The sequence below is a fragment of the Procambarus clarkii genome, chromosome 13 (genome assembly GCF_040958095.1).
Source record: "Procambarus clarkii isolate CNS0578487 chromosome 13, FALCON_Pclarkii_2.0, whole genome shotgun sequence".
In the NCBI taxonomy this organism is placed as follows: domain Eukaryota; kingdom Metazoa; phylum Arthropoda; class Malacostraca; order Decapoda; family Cambaridae; genus Procambarus; species Procambarus clarkii.
Window position 1 is genome coordinate 9,405,241 of NC_091162.1, and position 18,462 is coordinate 9,423,702.

Below are 18,462 nucleotides of genomic sequence, written 5' to 3' on the forward strand. Positions count from 1 at the left end.
CCATTACAGGCCCAGAGAGACAATTACAGGCTCCAGAGAGACCATTACAGGCCCCAGAGAGACCATTACAGGCTCCAGAGAGAGACCATTACAGGCCCCAGAGAGACCATTACAGGCCCCAGAGAGACCATTACAGGCCCTAGAGAGACCATTACAGGCCCCTGAGAGACCATTACAGGCCCAGAGAGACAATTACAGGCCCCAGAGAGACAATTACAGGCCCCAGAGAGACCATTACAGGCCCCAGAGAGACCATTACAGGCCCCAGAGAGACCATTACAGGCCCCAGAGAGACCATTACAGGCCCCAGAGAGACCATTACAGGCCCCAGAGAGACCATTACAGGCCCCAGAGAGACCATTACAGGCCCCAGAGAGACCATTACAGGCCCCAGAGAGACCATTACAGGCCCCAGAGAGACCATTACAGGCCCCAGAGAGACCATTACAGGCCCCAGAGAGACCATTACAAGCCCAGAGAGACAATTACAGGCCCCAGAGAGACAATTACAGGCCCTGGAGAGACCATTACAGGCTCCAGAGAGAGACCATTACAGGCCCCAGAGAGACCATTACAGGCCCCAGAGAGACCATTACAGGCCAAAGAGAGACCATTACAGGCCCCAGAGAGACCATTACAGGCCCCAGAGAGACCATTACAGGCCCTAGAGAGACCATTACAGGCCCCGGAGACACCATTACAGGCCCCGGAGACACCATTACAGGCCCCAGAGACACCATTACAGGCCCCAGAGACACCATTACAGGCCCCGGAGACACCATTACAGGCCCCGGAGACACCATTACAGGCCCCGGAGACACCATTACAGGCCCCAGAGAGACCATTACAGGCCCAGAGAGACCATTACAGGCCCCAGAGAGACCATTACAGGCCCCAGAGAGACCATTACAGGCCCCAGAGAGACCATTACAGGCTCCAGAGAGAGACCATTACAGGCCCTGGAGAGACCATTACAGACCCAGAGACACCATTACAGAGCCCAGAGAGACCATTACAGGCCCCAGAGAGACCATTACAGGCCCCAGAGAGACCATTACAGGCTCCAGAGAGAGATCATTACAGGCCCCGGAGAGACCATTACAGGCCCAGAGAGAGACCATTACAGGCCCCAGAGAGACCATTACAGGCCCCAGAGAGACCATTACAGGCCCAGAGAGAGACCATTACAGGCCCAGAGAGAGACCATTACAGGCCCCGTACAGACCATTACAGGCCCCAGAGAGACCATTACAGGCCCAGAGAGACCATTACAGGCCCCGGAGACACCATTACAGGCCCGGAGACACCATTACAGGTCCCAGAGACACCATTACAGGCCCCGGAGACACCATTACAGGCCCCGGAGACACCATTACAGGCCCCGGAGACACCATTACAGGCCCCAGAGAGACCATTACAGGCCCAGAGAGACCATTACAGGCCCCAGAGAGACCATTACAGGCCCCAGAGAGACCATTACAGGCCCCAGAGAGACCATTACAGGCTCCAGAGAGAGACCATTACAGGCCCTGGAGAGACCATTACAGACCCAGAGACACCATTACAGAGCCCAGAGAGACCATTACAGGCCCCAGAGAGACCATTACAGGCCCCAGAGAGACCATTACAGGCTCCAGAGAGAGATCATTACAGGCCCCGGAGAGACCATTACAGGCCCAGAGAGAGACCATTACAGGCCCCAGAGAGACCATTACAGGCCCCAGAGAGACCATTACAGGCCCAGAGAGAGACCATTACAGGCCCAGAGAGAGACCATTACAGGCCCCGTACAGACCATTACAGGCCCCAGAGAGACCATTACAGGCCCAGAGAGACCATTACAGGCCCCAGAGAGACCATTACAGGCCCAGAGAGACCATTACAGGCCCTAGAGAGACCATTACAGGCCCCGGAGACACCATTACAGGCCCCGGAGACACCATTACAGGCCCCGGAGACACCATTACAGGCCCCGGAGACACCATTACAGGCCCCGGAGACACCATTACAGGCCCCGGAGACACCATTACAGGCCCCAGAGAGACCATTACAGGCCCCGGAGACACCATTACAGGCCCCGGAGACACCATTACAGGCCCCGGAGACACCATTACAGGCCCCAGAGAGACCATTACAGGCCCCGGAGACACCATTACAGGCCCCGGAGACACCATTACAGGCCCCAGAGAGACCATTACAGGCCCCGGAGACACCATTACAGGCCCCAGAGGGACCATTACAGCCCCAGAGAGACCATTACAGCCCCAGAGAGACCATTACAGGCCCCGGAGACACCATTACAGGCCCCAGAGAGACCATTACAGGCCCCGGAGACACCATTACAGGCCCCGGAGACACCATTACAGGCCCCAGAGAGACCATTACAGGCCCCGGAGACACCATTACAGGCCCCAGAGAGACCATTACAGGCCCCAGAGAGACCATTACAGGCCCCGGAGACACCATTACAGGCCCCGGAGACACCATTACAGGCCCCGGAGACACCATTACAGACCCCGGAGACACCATTACAGGCCCCGGAGACACCATTACAGGCCCCGGAGACACCATTACAGGCCCCGGAGACACCATTACAGGCCCCGGAGACACCATTACAGGCCCCGGAGACACCATTACAGGCCCCAGAGAGACCATTACAGGCCCCAGAGAGACCATTACAGGCCCCAGAGACACCATTACAGGCCCCGGAGACACCATTACAGGCCCCAGAGAGACCATTACAGGCCCCAGAGAGACCATTACAGGCCCCAGAGAGACCATTACAGGCCCCGGAGACACCATTACAGGCCCCGGAGACACCATTACAGGCCCCAGAGAGACCATTACAGGCCTCGGAGACACCATTACAGGCCCCGGAGACACCATTACAGGCCCCGGAGACACCATTACAGGCCCCGGAGACACCATTACAGGCCCCGGAGACACCATTACAGGCCCCAGAGAGACCATTACAGGCCTCGGAGACACCATTACAGGCCCCGGAGACACCATTACAGGCCCCGGAGACACCATTACAGGCCCCGGAGACACCATTACAGGCCCCAGAGAGACCATTACAGGCCCCAGAGAGACCATTACAGGCCTCGGAGACACCATTACAGGCCCCGGAGACACCATTACAGGCCCCGGAGACACCATTACAGGCCCCGGAGACACCATTACAGGCCCCGGAGACACCATTACAGGCCCCGGAGACACCATTACAGGCCCCGGAGACACCATTACAGGCCCCGGAGACACCATTACAGGCCTCGGAGACACCATTACAGGCCCCGGAGACACCATTACAGGCCCCGGAGACACCATTACAGGCCCCGGAGACACCATTACAGGCCCCGGAGACACCATTACAGGCCCCGGAGACACCATTACAGGCCCCCGGACAGACCATTACAGGCCCCGGAGACACCATTACAGGCCCCCGGACAGACCATTACAGGCCCCGGAGACACCATTACAGGCCCCGGAGAGACCATTACAGGCCCCGGAGACACCATTACAGGCCCCGGAGACACCATTACAGGCCCCGGAGACACCATTACAGGCCCCGGAGACACCATTACAGGCCCCGGAGAGACCATTATAGGCCCCGGAGACACCATTACAGGCCCCGGAGACACCATTACAGGCCCCGGAGACACCATTACAGGCCCCCAGAGACACCATTACAGGCCCCGGAGACACCATTACAGGCCCCGGAGACACCATTACAGGCCCCGGAGACACCATTACAGGCCCCCGGACAGACCATTACAAAGAAGCTACGATACAATATTGTCTAAATATATGAAGAAATAACGTCATTAAAAAATTTTATTAATAAATATATTTTCACCTGTATCATTTTATATATTTTCTGAATAAAGGAATTGTAAATACACTGGAAAGAGTATTTTAAAAATACAGCTGTAGTTGTATGAATACAATATAAAATAGGAGGGAAATGTAGTTTATGGATCATATTGAAAATATACAAAAATCTTCATGACATAGCCGTGTAGAGCGCACGAGCCTCATCACAAGTATTTTTCATTTTGGAATTTGGAAATGAAATATTTCAATATAATATTTACTGGCTTTTGTATTCTGCTAAATTGTTTCTCTTGTGTTGCCTTACCTCTCTCCCTCTCTCCCTCTCCTCTCTCTCCCTCTCTCCCTCTCTCCCTCTCCTCTCTCTCCCTCTCTCCCTCTCCCTCTCTCTCTCTTCTCTCTCCTCTCTCTCCTCTCTCTCTCTCTCTCTCTCCTCTCTCCCTCTCTCCCTCTTTCCCTCTCTCTCCCTCCCTCTCCTCTCTCCGTCTCTCTCCTCTCTCCGTCTCTCTCCTCTCTCCGTCTCTCTCCTCTCTCCCTCTCTCTCCTCTTTCCCTCTCTCCCTTTTCCCCTCTCCCTGTCTCCCTTCTCCTTCTCTCCCTTCTCCCTCTCCCTCCCTCCTCCGTCCCCTCTTTTCCACCCTATCCTTCCTCCCCTCCCTCACACTAACCCTCCCTACTCCCAACCCTCCTCTCTTTTCCTCCCTCACTGCGACCCTCTCTCACTTCCTCCCTCCGACCAGCCCCTCCCAACCTTCCATCATCCCATCATTTCTTTCACCCTATGCCCCTGTTACCTAGCAGTAAAATAGGTACCTGGGAGTTAGTCAGCTGTCACGGGCTGCTTCCTGGGGGTGGAGGCCTGGTCAAGGACCGGGCCGCGGGGACACTAAAAAGCCCCGAAACCATCTCAAGATAACCTCAAGATATCCCCTCCATCTCACCCACTCTCCCTCCATCTCACCCACTCTCCCTCCCTCTCACCCACTCTCCCTCCCTCTCACCCACTCTCCCTCCCTCTCACCTACTCTCCCTCTCACCCCACTGCCCCTCACTCTTGTAACACCATTAATGGGTTTTTGTATATTATTTTACATAAAACGAGAGTTCAGTCACACAGGATATTGGTGTCGCCAGATTGTCGGCCCTTAGCAATTAAGTCACACCTTTAGAGACCTAATGGTCCCAGGTTGAGTAAGGGTCAGGTCGTGTGAGGTGACCTTGCTTTCTGATAAGCTGATGATTGTAGCCGGTTGGCGGTGTCTTGCCATTAGACAAGCCGCTGTCTAGGTGGGGTAGGTAGATAGCCAGAGGCTGTTTCTTGGGAGGCGGAGCTTAGCTCCTGGTCCCCCCCATATGTATACCCATGGAACTATACATTTGAGGCACTGAGCAGGACAGCGGTAGATTGCTTGTCGAGAGGCCTACAGCCAGACCCAGCCAGACCCAACCAGACCCAGCCAGACCCAACCAGACCCAGCCAGACACAGCCAGACACAGCCAGACACAGCCAGACCCAGCCAGACACAGCCAGACACAGCCAGACCCAACCAGACCCAGCCTCTTTCAGCCAGACCCAGCCAGACACAGCCAGACCCAGCCAGACCCAACCAGTCCCAGCCAGACACAGCCAGACACAGCCAGACCCAGCCAGACCCAGCCAGACCCAGCCAGACACAGCCAGACACAGCCAGACCCAGCCAGACCCAACCAGACCCAGCCAGACACAGCCAGACACAGCCAGACACAGCCAGACACAGCCAGACCCAGCCAGACACAGCCAGACCCAACCAGACCCAGCCAGACACAGCCAGACACAGCCAGACCCAGCCAGACCCAGCCAGACCCAGCCAGACCCAACCAGACCCAGCCAGACCCAGCCAGACCCAACCAGACCCAGCCAGACCCAACCAGACCCAGCCAGACCCAACCAGACCCAGCCAGACCCAGCCAGACCCAACCAGTCCCAGCCAGACCCAACCAGACCCAGCCAGACCCAACCAGACCCAGCCAGACCCAGCCAGACCCAGCCAGACCCAACCAGTCCCAGCCAGACCCAGCCAGACCCAGCCAGACCCAACCAGACCCAGGCCAGGTGGGGACTTGTAAGGTTGACGTATATTGTGATATCAACTTGGGTGTTGTGTGATGTTGAGGAGTCAGTGCCTTCAATTGCTTGTGTGGTGAGTCACATTGATGTACTAATGTTGACCTTTAAGTATCAGGTGACATGGTGGAATAATGATACCTATTGGAGCAAATATATAATTAACTTAGTTTTTTCCTGAGTTGAACTTTAGCTGCCATTTTCTAGACCATTCCTCCAATTTATCCAGGTCATCCTGTAGTCTCTGTCTATCTTCATCCGTCTTGATTCTTCTCAAAATTTTTGCATCATCAGCAAACATTGAGAGGAATGAGTCTATACCCTCTGGAAGATCGTTCACATATATTAGAAACAGGATGGGTCCAAGTACTGAGCCCTGTGGGACTCCGCTGGTGACATCTCGCCACTCTGATGTCTCCCCCCCCCCCTCACCGTTACTCGCTGTTTCCTGTTGCTTAAGTACTCCCTTATCCACTGGAGCACCTTTCCTTTTACTCCTGCCTGTTGCTCCAACTTTTTTAACAGCCTTTTATGGGGTACTGTGTCAAAGGCTTTTTGGCAATCCAGGAAAATGCAGTCGGCCCACCCTTCTCTTTCCTGCCTAATTTTCGTTGCCTGGTCATAAAATTCTATTAAACCTGTGAGGCACGATTTACCATCTCTAAACCCATGTTGCTGGTGCGTTACAAAGTTATTTCCCTCCAGATGCTCTACGAGCCTTTTCCTCACGATCTTCTCCATCACCTTGCATGGTATACAAGTTAAGAAAACTGGCCTGTAATTCAGTGCCTCTTGCCTGTCACCCTTCTTGTATATTGGGACTACGTTAGCTGTCTTCCAACTTCCTGGTAAGTCTCCTGTTTCCAGTGACCTATTAAACACCATAGAGAGTGGCACACTTAGTGCTTCTGCACCTTCCTTTAGTATCCATGGTGAGATTCTGTCAGGCCCAACAGCCTTTGTCACATCCAGCTCCAGCAGACACCTTTTGACCTCATCAATGGTGAGGTCAAATTCTTCCAAGGTTGCTTGGTTTGCCGCCTCCTCATTTAGTGCAGGGGCTTCTCCTTGTTCTATTGTGAAGACCTCCTGGAATCTCTTGTTGAGTTCTTCACACACCTCTTTGTCATTCTCTGTGTATCTGTTCTCCCCTGTTCGCAGCTTCATCACTTGTTCCTTCACTGCTGTTTTCCTCCTGATGTGGCAGTGGAGCAGCTTTGGTTGGGTCTTGGCTTTACTCGCGATGTCATTTTCAAACTGTCTCTCTGCTTCCCTCCTCACTCTGATGTACTCATTTCTGGCCCTCTGGTATCTCTCCCTGCTCTCTGGTGTTCTGTTATTTCTGTAGTTTCTCCATGTTCTTTTACTCAGTTGCTTCGCTACCTTGTACCTTGCATTCCTGGTTAAACCATGGGTTTTTCTGTTGTTTTTCGTTTTTCTCCTTTTGGACGGGGATAAACCTGTCTGCAGCTTCCTCGGCACTTCTGGGTGACAAAATCCATCATGACCTGCACATTTTTGTCTCTAAGTTCTGTTTCCCATGGTATTCCCCTGAGGAAGTTCCTCATCTCGTCATATTTGCTCCTTCGGTAATTCAGTCTTTTCCCCTCCACTCCCATCCTTGGATAAGTTATCCCTTCTTCCACCAAGTACTCAAAGGTCAGTACACTGTGGTCACTCATTCCTATGGGGGCTTCAACTTTGACTTCCCATATTTCTGACTCCTTCAGGGTGAATATCAAGTCGAGTCTCGCTGGTTCATCATTGCCTCTCACTCTTGTGGGTTCCTTGACATGCTGGCTCAGAAAATTCCTTGTTGCCACTTCCAAGAGTTTAGCTCTCCATGTATCTGCACCACCATATGGGTCCCCATTCTCCTAGTCTATCTTTCCATACTTGAAATCGCCCATGATTAAGAGTCTTGAGCCATTCCTACAGGCAACTGAAGCTGCTCTCTCTATTATATTAATGGTTGCCATGTTGTTCCAATCAAACTCCTGTCTAGGTCTTCTGTCATTTAGGGGAGGGTTGTAAATGACTGCCACTATTATCTTAGGTCCGCCCATTGTTATAGTTCCTGTTATGTAATCTCTGATTCCGTCACAGCCCGGAATTTCCATCTCATCAAAACTCCAGTCCTTCCTTATCAGCAGGGCCACTCCTCCACCTCCTCTCCCTTCCCTCTCTTTCCTTACTATATAGTAGTCCTTTGGAAACACAGCATCTGTTATGACTCCTGACAATTTTGTTTCCGTTAGTCCTATTACATCAGGGTTTTCTTCTTGCGCCCTTTCTGCCAGTTCACTTGCTTTATTGGTAATCCCATCAATGTTTGAGTACATTACCTTGAAGCTCACTTTCTTATATCCAATTTCACCCTCACTCCCCACAAGTGTAGGAAGTTGTTCCATGGTCATTGCTACTTGGGTAGGCTCATCCTCCTGTGAGGTAGTGGCCAGGGGTTCAGGGGGAGGTGGAGTGGGGGATGGAGGGCTTAGGGTCTTCCTCGGGCCTGCTTGGGGCAGGGAGAAGACCAGGGGCTGGGAAAGCAGGGGCTACTTAGGGAAAGGGGAGGGGGAGGATTTGGGTTTCATGATGGGTATTATGCAGGGGCAAGGAAGGGTTTGTGCTGGGGGATAGGGAGGGCCCTATTGGGTGGTGGGCTGGGGTGTTGCATTCCCCCCTGGGGTTACTGGGTTGCTGGATTGGGGCTCCCCACTCCCCTCTGGGAATTGCTGGGTTGGAGGCTGAGGTTCCCTGGTTCCCTTCCCTCTCCTTGCGCCTTTTCCTTGCATCTGCTGCCCTTACTATCTCGTCTCTGGTCATGTCCCTCTGAACATATACCTCTTTGTAGATCCTTGCATGCCTCAGTTTGCTCTTCTCTTACTAGGATGTCCTCCTTGATGTCCTCGCTCTTGAATACTACCTTGATCAATCTCTTTTTGTCTCTGTTGTACTGGCCAATCCGGAAAAACTGTTCTATGTCTCGTTCAGCCCCTTCCAGCCCCTGCCAGCCCCTGTGTGTGTGTGTGTGTGTGTGTGTGTGTGTGTGTGTGTGTGTGTGTACTCACCTAGTTGTACTCACCTAGTTGTGTTTGCGGGGGTTGAGCTCTGGCTCTTTGGTCCCGCCTCTCAACCGTCAATCAACAGGTGTACAGATTCCTGAGCCTATCGGGCTCTGTCATATCTACACTTGAAACTGAGGCTGTGTGTGTGTGTGTATACTCACCTACTTGTGCTTGCGGGGGTTGAGCTTTGGCTCTTTGGTCCCGCCTCTCAGCTGTCAATCAACTGGTGTACAGATTCCTGAGCCTACTGGGCTCTATCATATCTACATTTAAAACTGTGTATGGAGTCAGCCTCCACCACATCACTGCCTAGTGCATTCCACCTGTTAACTACTCTGACACTGAAAAAGTTCTTTCTAACGTCCCTGTGGCTCATTTGGTTACACAGTTTACACCTGTGTCCCCTTGTTCGCGTTCCGTTAGTGTTGAATAGTTTATCCTTGTCTACCCTGTCAATTCCCCTTAGGATTTTGTAAGTAGTGATCATGTCTCCCCTTACTTTTCTGTCTTCCAGTGTCGTAAGGTGCATTTCCCGCAGCCTTTTCTCGTAACACATGCTTCTTAGTTCTGGGACTAGTCTAGTGGCATACCTCTGAACTTTTTCCAGCTTCGTCTTGTGCTTGACAAGGTACGGGCTCCATGCTGGGGCCGCATACTCCAGGATTGGTCTTACATATGTGGTGTACAAGATTCTGAATGATTCCTTACACAGGTTCCTGAACGCTGTTCTGATGTTAGCCAGCCTCGCATATGCCGCAGACGTTATTCTCTTTATGTGGGCTTCAGGAGACAGGTTTGGTGTGATATCAACTCCTAGATCTTTCTCTCTGTCTGTTTCATTAAGTACTTCATCTCCTATTCTGTATCCTGTGTCTGGCCTCCTGTTTCCACCGCCTAGTTTCATTACTTTGCATTTACTCGGGTTTAAACTTTAACAGCCATTTGTTGGACCATTCATTCAGTCTGTCTAGGTCGTCCTGTAGCCTCCTACTATCATCCTCTGTTTCAATCCTCCTCATAATTTTTGCATCATCGGCAAACATTGAGAGAAACGATTTTATACCCTCTGGGAGATCATTTACATATATCAGAAAAAATATTGGTCCAAGGACTGACCCCTGCGGGACTCCACTTGTGACGTCACGCCAGTCCGAGACCTCACCCCTCACAGTGACTCGTTGTCTTCTGTTGCTTAGGTACTCCCTTATCCAACGAAGTACCTTCCCTTTCACTCCAGCCTGCATCTCCAGCTTTTTCACTAGCCTCTTGTGTGGTACTGTATCAAAGGCTTTCTGACAATCCAAAAATATGCAGTCTGCCCACCCTTCTCTTTCTTGCCTTATTTTTGTTGCCTGGTCGTAGAATTCTATTAGCCCTGTCAGGCAGGACTTGCTATCCCTGAACCCATGTTGATGCTGTGTTACAAAGTTCTTTCGCTCCAGATGTTCCACTAGCTTTATTCGCACAATCTTCTCCATCAGCTTGCATGGTATGCAGGTTAGGGACACTGGCCTGTAGTTCAGCGTCTCCTGTCTATCCCCTTTCTTGTATATTGGAACTACATTAGCTGCCTTCCAAATTTCTGGCAGATCCCCTGTTGCCATTGAATTGTTATACACTATGGAGAGTGGCAGGCACAGTGCTTCTGCTCCTTCCCTTAGTATCCAAGGGGAGATTCCATATCTCTTCTTTACTTTCCCACTGGTAATCTCAAACGCTTCTAGGGTTCCTGGGTAACTATTCCCTCTCTTATCTCTGGAATCTCTCCCTGCTCAAAGGTGAAGACCTGGAATTTCTTATTCAGTTCCTCACACACTTCCTTGTCGTTTGTAGTGAATCCTTCTGCCCCTATCCTTATATTCATTACCTGTTCCTTTACTGTGGTTTTTCTCCTGATGTGGCTGTGCAGCAATTTAGGTTGAGTCTTTGCCTTGCTTGCAATGTCATTTTCGTATTGTCTTTCTGCCTCTCTTCTCATCCTGACATATTCATTCCTGGCATTCTGGTATCTTTCTCTGCTCTCAAGTGTCCTGTTATTCCTATAGTTTCTCCATGCCCTTTTACTTTGCTGCTTAGCTAGCCTACATCTCTGATTAAACCATGGGTTTCTCACCTTCATTTCATTGTTTTCCTTTTGGACTGAGACAAACTTGTTCGCTGCGTCCTTGCACTTGTGCGTGATGACGTTCATCATGTCCTGGGCCGTCTTTCCCCTGAGCTCTGTTTCCCATGCTATATCTGTTAGGAATTTCCTTAATTTAACTCCTCAAAGTTTCCCTTTCGGAATGCCAGTTTTTTGTTTTCAGTTCCCCTCCTCGAGTTCAATAACCCTTCCTCAACCAGATACTCAAACTCCAGTACAATGTGGTCGCTCATTCCTTCTGGGGCCTCATAGCCGATTTCTCTTATGTCGGAGTCGTTCAGAGTGAAGACTAGGTCGAGTCTCGCTGGTTCATCGTTTCCTCTCATCCTTGTGGGTTCCCTGACATGCTGGTTTAGAAAGTTTCTAGTCGCCACCTCCATTAGTTTGGCTCTCCATGTTTCCTCTCCTCCATGCGGTTCCTTGTTCTCCCAGTCTATCCTTCTGTGATTGAAGTCCATTTTTTCCGTGATTGAAGTCGCCCATGATGAGCAGGTGGGATCTATTTCTACAGGCAGCACAGGCTGCTTTCTCAATTATAGTGTTAACTGCCGTGTTGTTGTTGTCATACTCTTGACTGGGTCTTCTGTCATTTGGTGGAGGTTTGTATATTACTGCTACTACTACTTTTGGTCATCCCAATGTGTATGTGTGTGTGTGTATGTGTGTGTGTGTGTGTGTGTGTGTGTGTGTGTGTGTGTGTGTGTGTGTGTGTGTGTGTGTGTGTGTGTGTGTGTGTGTGTGTGTGTGTGTGTGTGTGTGTGTATGTGTGTATGTGTGTATGTGTGTTTTTGTGTGTGTGTGTGTGTGTGTGTGTGTGTGTGTGTGTGTGTGTGTGTGTTTGTGTGTGTGTGTGTGTGTGTGTGTGTGATAAAAGATACATGGAAGCTGGTCAGAATTGAATTTGTAAATACACACTTATGACACTATGTAAAAGACACATCGAACACTTTACGTAGGGTAAACGTAAATCACTGAACTATATTTTTAACAGCTCTCTCACCCTGTCCGTGGTGGACAGAAGAAAATATATATATGCTGGTTAGCATTGTAAATGTGTGGCCACGTCTGTGGTAGAAAAAATTAACTTATTTTCTTTGCTTCAATTTCCGATTCGTTAATTACTCTCTCACCCCACTGCCCCTCCCTCTCACCCCACTCTCCCTCTCACCCCACTTCCCCTCCCTCTACCCCACTCTCCGTCTCACCCCACTTCCCCTCCCTCTACCCCACTCTCCCTCTCACCCCACTGCCCCTCCCTCTACCCCACTCTCCGTCTCACCCCACTTCCCCTCCCTCTACCCCACTCTCCCTCTCACCCCACTGCCCCTCCCTCTACCCCACTCTCCCTCTCACCCCACTGCCCCTCCCTCTACCCCACTCTCCCTCTCACCCCACTTCCCCTCCCTCTACCCCACTCTCCCTCTCACCCCACTGCCCCTCCCTCTACCCCACTCTCCCTCTCACCCCACTGCCCCTCCCTCTACCCCACTCTCCCTCTCACCCCACTGCCCCTCCCTCTACCCCACTCTCCCTCTCACCCCACTGCCCCTCCCTCTACCCCACTCTCCTTCTCACCCCACTGCCCCTCCCTCTACCCCACTCTCCCTGTCACCTCTTTCCGTCACCCCACTCTCTCACCCCTCTCCCTCACCTCTCTCCCTCTCCCCTCTCACTCACCCCTCTCCCTCACCTCTCTCCCTCACCCCTCTCCCTCACCCCTCTCCCTCACCCCTCTTCCTCACCCCCTCTTCCTCACCACTCTCCCTCACCCCTCTTCCTCACCTCTCTCCCTCACCCCTCTCCCTCACCCCTCTCCCTCACCCCTCTCCCTCACCCCCTCTCCCTCACCTCTCTCCCTCACCCCTCTTCCTCACCACTCTCCCTCACCCCTCTTCCTCACCACTCTCCCTCACCCCTCTCCCTCACCCCTCTCCCTCACCCCTCTCCCTCACCACTCTCCCTCACCCCTCTCCCTCACCCCTCTCCCTCACCCCTCTCCCTCACCCCTCTCCCTCACCACTCTCCCTCACCACTCTCCCTCACCCCTCTCCCTCACCCCTCTCCCTCACCTCACTCTCCTCCAATAATTAGCATCTCTTAAGACTTAACTTTTCCGAATCCTTAAACTTTGCAACCAACGACGTGGTTAAATATTAGTTACGGCGCTCGGAGAGGCGAGGGGAAGATGGGGGAGGGTGGGGAAGATGGGGAGGGTGGGGAAGATGGGGAGGGTGGTGGGGAAGATGGGGAGGGTGGGGAAGATGGGGAGGGTGGTGGGGAAGATGGGGTGGGTGGGGAAGATGGGGAGGGTGGTGGGGAAGATGGGGTGGGTGGGGAAGAGAGAGGTGGTGGGGAAGAGATAGGTGGTGGGGTAGAGACAGGTGGTGGAGAGGAGAGAGATGGTGGGGAGGAGAGAGGTAGTTTGGAAGAGAGAGTTGGTGAAGTGAAAGGTGGTGGGGAAGAAACAGGTAGTGGGGAAGAGAGAGGTGGTGGGGAAGAGAGAGGTGGTGGGGAAGAGAGAGGTGGTGGAGAAGAGAGAGGTGGTGGGGAAGAAACAGATAGTGGGGAAGAGAGAGACGGTGGGGAAGAGAGAGGTGGTGGAAAAGAGAGAGGTGGTGGAGAAGAGAGAAGTGGTAGGGAAGAGAGAGGTGGTGGGAAAGAGAGAGGTGGTGGGGAAGAGAGAGGTGGTGGGGAAGAGAGAGGTGGTGGAGAAGAGAGAGGTGGTGGGGAAGAGAGAGGTGGTGGGGAAGAGAGTGGTGGTGGGGAAGAGAGAGGTGGTGGGAAAGAGAGAGGTGGTGGAGAAGAGAGAGGTGGTGGGGAAGAGAGAGGTGGTAGGGAAGAGAGTGGTGGTGGGGAAGAGAGAGGTGGTGGGGAAGAGAGAGGTGGTGGGAAAAGAGAGGTGGTGGAGAAGAAACAGGTGGTGGGGAAGAAAGAGGTGGTGGGGAAGAGAGAGGTGGTGGGGAAGAGAGAGGTGGTGGAGAAGAGAGAGGTGGTGGGGAAGAAAGAGGTGGTGGGGAAGAGAGAGGTGGTGGGGAAGAAACAGGTAGTGGGGAAGAGAGAGGTGGTGGAGAAGAGAGAGGTGGTGGGGAAGAAAGAGGTGGTGGGGAAGAGAGAGGTGGTGGAGAAGAAACAGGTGGTGGGGAAGAAAGAGGTGGTGGGGAAGAGAGAGGTGGTGGGGAAGAGAGAGGTGGTGGGAAAGAAACAGGTAGTGGGGAAGAGAGAGGTGGTGGGGAAGAGGGGGAAATTGAGGAAGAGAGAGGTGATGGGGAAGAGAGAGGTGATGGGGAAGAGAGAGGTGGTGGGGAAGAGAAAGGTGATGGAGAAGAGAGAGGTGGTGGGGAAGAGAGAGGTGATGGGGAAAAGAGAGGTGGTGGGGTAGAGAGAGGTGGTGGGGAGGAGAGAGGTGGTGGGGAAGAGAGAGGTGGTGGGGAAGAGAGAGGTGGTGGGGAAGAGAGAGGTGGTGGGGAAGAGGGGGAAATTGAGGAAGAGGGAGGTGTTGGGGAAGAGAGAGGTGATGGGGAAGAGAGAGGTGGTGGGGATGAGAGAGGTGGTGGGGATGAGAGAGGTGGTGGGGAAGAGAGAGGTGGTGGGGGAAGAGAGAGGTGGTGGGGAAGAGAGAGGTGGTAGGGAAGAGAGAGGTGGTGAGGAAGAGAGAGGTGGTGGGGGAAGAGAGAGGTGGTGGGGAAGAGAGAGGTGGTGGGGAGGAGAGAGGTGGTGGGGAAGAGAGAGGTGGTGGGAAAGAGAGAGGTGGTGGAGAAGAGAGAGGTGGTGGGGAAGAGAGAGGTGGTGGGGAAGAGAGTGGTGGTGGGGAAGAGAGAGGTGGTGGGGAAGAGAGAGGTGGTGGGGAGGAGAGAGGTGGTGGGGAAGAAACAGGTAGTGGGGAAGAGAGAGGTGGTGGGGAAGAGAGAGGTGGTGGGGAAGAGAGAGGTGGTGGGGAAGAGAGAGGTGGTGGGGTAGAGAGAGGTGGTGGGGAAGAGAGAGGTGGTGGGGAAGAAACAGGTAGTGGGGAAGAGAGAGGTGGTGGAGAAGAGAGAGGTGGTGGGGAAGAAAGAGGTGGTGGGGAAGAGAGAGGTGGTGGAAAAGAAACAGGTGGTGGGGAAGAAAGAGGTGGTGGGGAAGAGAGAGGTGGTGGGGAAGAGAGAGGTGGTGGCAAAGAAACAGGTAGTGGGGAAGAGAGAGGTGGTGGGGAAGAGAGAGGTGGTGGGGAAGAGGGGGAAATTGAGGAAGAGAGAGGTGATGGGGAAGAGAGAGGTGATGGGGAAGAGAGAGGTGGTGGGGAAGAGAAAGGTGATGGAGAAGAGAGAGGTGGTGGGGAGGAGAGAGGTGGTGGGGAAAAGAGAGGTGGTGGGGTAGAGAGAGGTGGTGGGGAGGAGAGAGGTGGTGGGGAAGAGAGAGGTGGTGGGGAAGAGAGATGTGGTGGGGAAGAGAGAGGTGGTGGGGAAGAGGGGGAAATTGAGGAAGAGAGAGGTGTTGGGGAAGAGAGAGGTGATGGGGAAGAGAGAGGTGGTGGGGATGAGAGAGGTGGTGGGGATGAGAGAGGTGGTGGGGAAGAGAGAGGTGGTGGGGAAGAGAGAGGTGGTGGGGAAGAGAGAGGTGGTAGGGAAGAGAGAGGTGGTGAGGAAGAGGGGGAAATTGAGGAAGAGAGAGGTGATGGGGAAGAGAGAGGTGATGGGGAGGAGAGAGGTGGTGGGGAGGAGAGAGGTGGTGGGAAAGAGACAGGTGGTGTGGAAGAGAGAAGTGATTGGGAAGAGGAGAGGTGGTGGGGAAGTTTCGTGGTGGGTTTCGTATACCCATGAAGTAGACAATGATAACACTGCGGTAGACAGTGATAACACTGAGCAAAACAGTGATAACACTGAGGTAGACAGTGATAACACTGAGGTAGACAGTGATAACACTGAGGTAGACAGTGATAACACTGAGCAAAACAGTGATAACACTGAGGTAGACTGTGATAACACTGAGGTAGACTGTGATAACACTGAGGTAGACAGTGATAACACTGAGGTAGACAGTGATAACACTGAGGTAGACTGTGATAACACTGAGGTAGACAGTGATAACACTGAGGTAGACTGTGATAACACTGAGGTAGACTGTGATAACACTGAGGTAGACAGTGATAACACTGAGGTAGACTGTGATAACACTGAGGTAGACTGTGATAACACTGAGGTAGACAGTGATAACACTGAGGTAGACAGTGATAACACTGAGGTAGACTGTGATAACACTGAGGTAGACTGTGATAACACTGAAGTAGACTGTGATAACACTGAGGTAGACTGTGATAACACTGAGTTAGACAGTGATAACACTGAGGTAGACTGTGATAACACTGAGGTAGACAATAATAACACTGAGGTAGACAGTGATAACACTGAGGTAGACAGTGATAACACTGAGGTAGACAGTGATAACACTGAAGTAGACTGTGATAACACTGAAGTAGACAGTGATAACACTGAGGTAGAGTGTGATAACACTGAGGTAGACAGTGATAACACTGAGGTAGACTGTGATAACACTGAGGTAGACAATAATAACACTGAGGTAGACAGTGATAACACTGAGGTAGACAGTGATAACACTGAAGTAGACAGTGATAACACTGAAGTAGACAGTGATAACACTGAGCAAAACAGTGATAACACTGAGGTAGACTGTGATAACACTGAGGCAGCCAACGATAACAATGAGATAGCAAAAGACAAGGCCAAACAAGAAAGTTGCCACTATTGACAACAAACACACCACAGAGTGCAACATGTCCACACATCAGCCAAACAAAGACACCTCTGCAGCAACAACAAATTGCACACACACACCGACTGAACAAAATAAACATCAATACATTCTGACAGGAGTTGCTAGTTGACAGGGCGAGTTGCAGGCTAATTTGCATACCGGGTTGAGGGGGGGAGGGGATGGGAGGAGGGGGGAGGGGCATGGGGGGAGGGGCATGGGGGGAGGGGATGGGAGGAGGGGGGGGCAGGGGGGGGAGGGGAGGGGAGGGGGGGGGCAGGGGGGGAGTGGAGGGGAGGGGGGGGGGCAGGGGGGAAGGGGAGGGGAGGGGGGGGGGGAGGGGGGTAGCGAGCGAGTTTGTTTAATGGCTCTGCAACAAGGCGCAAATTGCATTATACGGCTATGTAATGGATTGATATCAACAACACAACCGCCCCCGAAACATTTATATTAAATAATTCCTATCGCAAAACTGTTGATTGTGAGAGATAAACGGTGTTGGGTCTTGTGGTTGGTGACGGGAGGACCATTGTTTGTGGTGGACTCGTTGTTTGTTTTGTTTAATGAGTTGTTTCTTCACCGGTTGGTTGATTGGTTGTTTTGGGCTTTAGATTGTGTGGTTGGGTCATTTAGCCCGTCCTCCTAAGGTTTCCCCAACGTCAAGAAAACGGTCACTGTAAAGTGCGCTAATCCTAACCTACCAGAGGACCTAAAACAGAAAACGGGACAGTACGTCACTTTCGGGAGCCGCTTCCATTTTCTAGTACGACCATTTTTAGCCTAAGGTATTGGATACGAGCGGAAAGCGACGCTGTTTTGTAAGTGAACACGAAGAGGAAAGAAGCCTCGCAGGGAGAGAGTTGCCAACAGGGATTGGGCTGACTCCCCCCATCCGTAACAAGTACACCGGAGGAAGAATTAGGATTAGAAGAAGAATTAGATTAGAAGAATTAGGTCATTAGGAACCAAGAGGTTCCTAATGACATCCGGGACACCAGCCAATCTGCCACGTGCTGGAGAAGCTTTTGAGTTCCAGGTATAAGACCGCGCTCAGCATCACCAAGTGCTGGCTTCAGTGTCTGAATGATGCTTCAGTGTCTGAATGATGCTTCAGTGTCTGAATGATGCTTCAGTGTCTGAATGATGCTTCAGTGTCTGAATGATGCTTCAGTGTCTGAATGATGCTTCAGTGTCTGAATGATGCTTCAGTGTCTGAATGATGCTTCAGTGTCTGAATGATGCTTCAGTGTCTGAATGATGCTTCAGTGTCTGAATGATGCTTCAGTGTCTGAATGATGCTTCAGTGTCTGAATGATGCTTCAGTGTCTGAATGATGCTTCAGTGTCTGAATGATGCTTCAGTGTCTGAATGATGCTTCAGTGTCTGAATGATGCTTCAGTGTCTGAATGATGCTTCAGTGTCTGAATGATGCTTCAGTGTCTGAATGATGCTTCAGTGTCTGAATGATGCTTCAGACACTGAATGATGCTTCAGACACTGAATGATGCTTCAGTGTCTGAATGATGCTTCAGTGTCTGAATGATGCTTCAGTGTCTGAATGATGCTTCAGAC

General features: G+C 52.0%; 2 protein-coding genes across 2 annotated transcripts in view; both read left to right on the forward strand.

The window, feature by feature from the left end:
• Positions 1–3,803, forward strand: part of LOC138364322 (proline-rich protein 36-like) — a 79,782-nt gene extending 75,979 nt beyond the window's left edge. Inside the window, exons 2-3 of the mRNA XM_069323924.1 lie at positions 534–2,221; positions 2,304–3,803. Coding sequence (XP_069180025.1) covers positions 534–2,221; positions 2,304–3,803 — 3,188 coding nt within the window. The remainder of the gene's footprint in view (positions 1–533; positions 2,222–2,303) is intronic.
• Positions 3,804–15,813: 12,010 nt separating this feature from the next.
• LOC138364323 (germ cell nuclear acidic protein-like) lies at positions 15,814–16,887 on the forward strand. The gene has a single exon (XM_069323925.1). It carries the CDS (start codon positions 15,814–15,816, stop codon positions 16,885–16,887), a length of 1,074 nt encoding a protein of 357 aa, XP_069180026.1.
• Positions 16,888–18,462: the final 1,575 nt, after the last annotated feature.

What these genes read in the sequence shown, in the direction of transcription:
- LOC138364323 (XM_069323925.1), top strand. Translation starts at nt 15,814, where the DNA reads ATGGGGAGGAGAGAGGTGGTGGGGAGGAGAGAGGTGGTGGGAAAGAGA.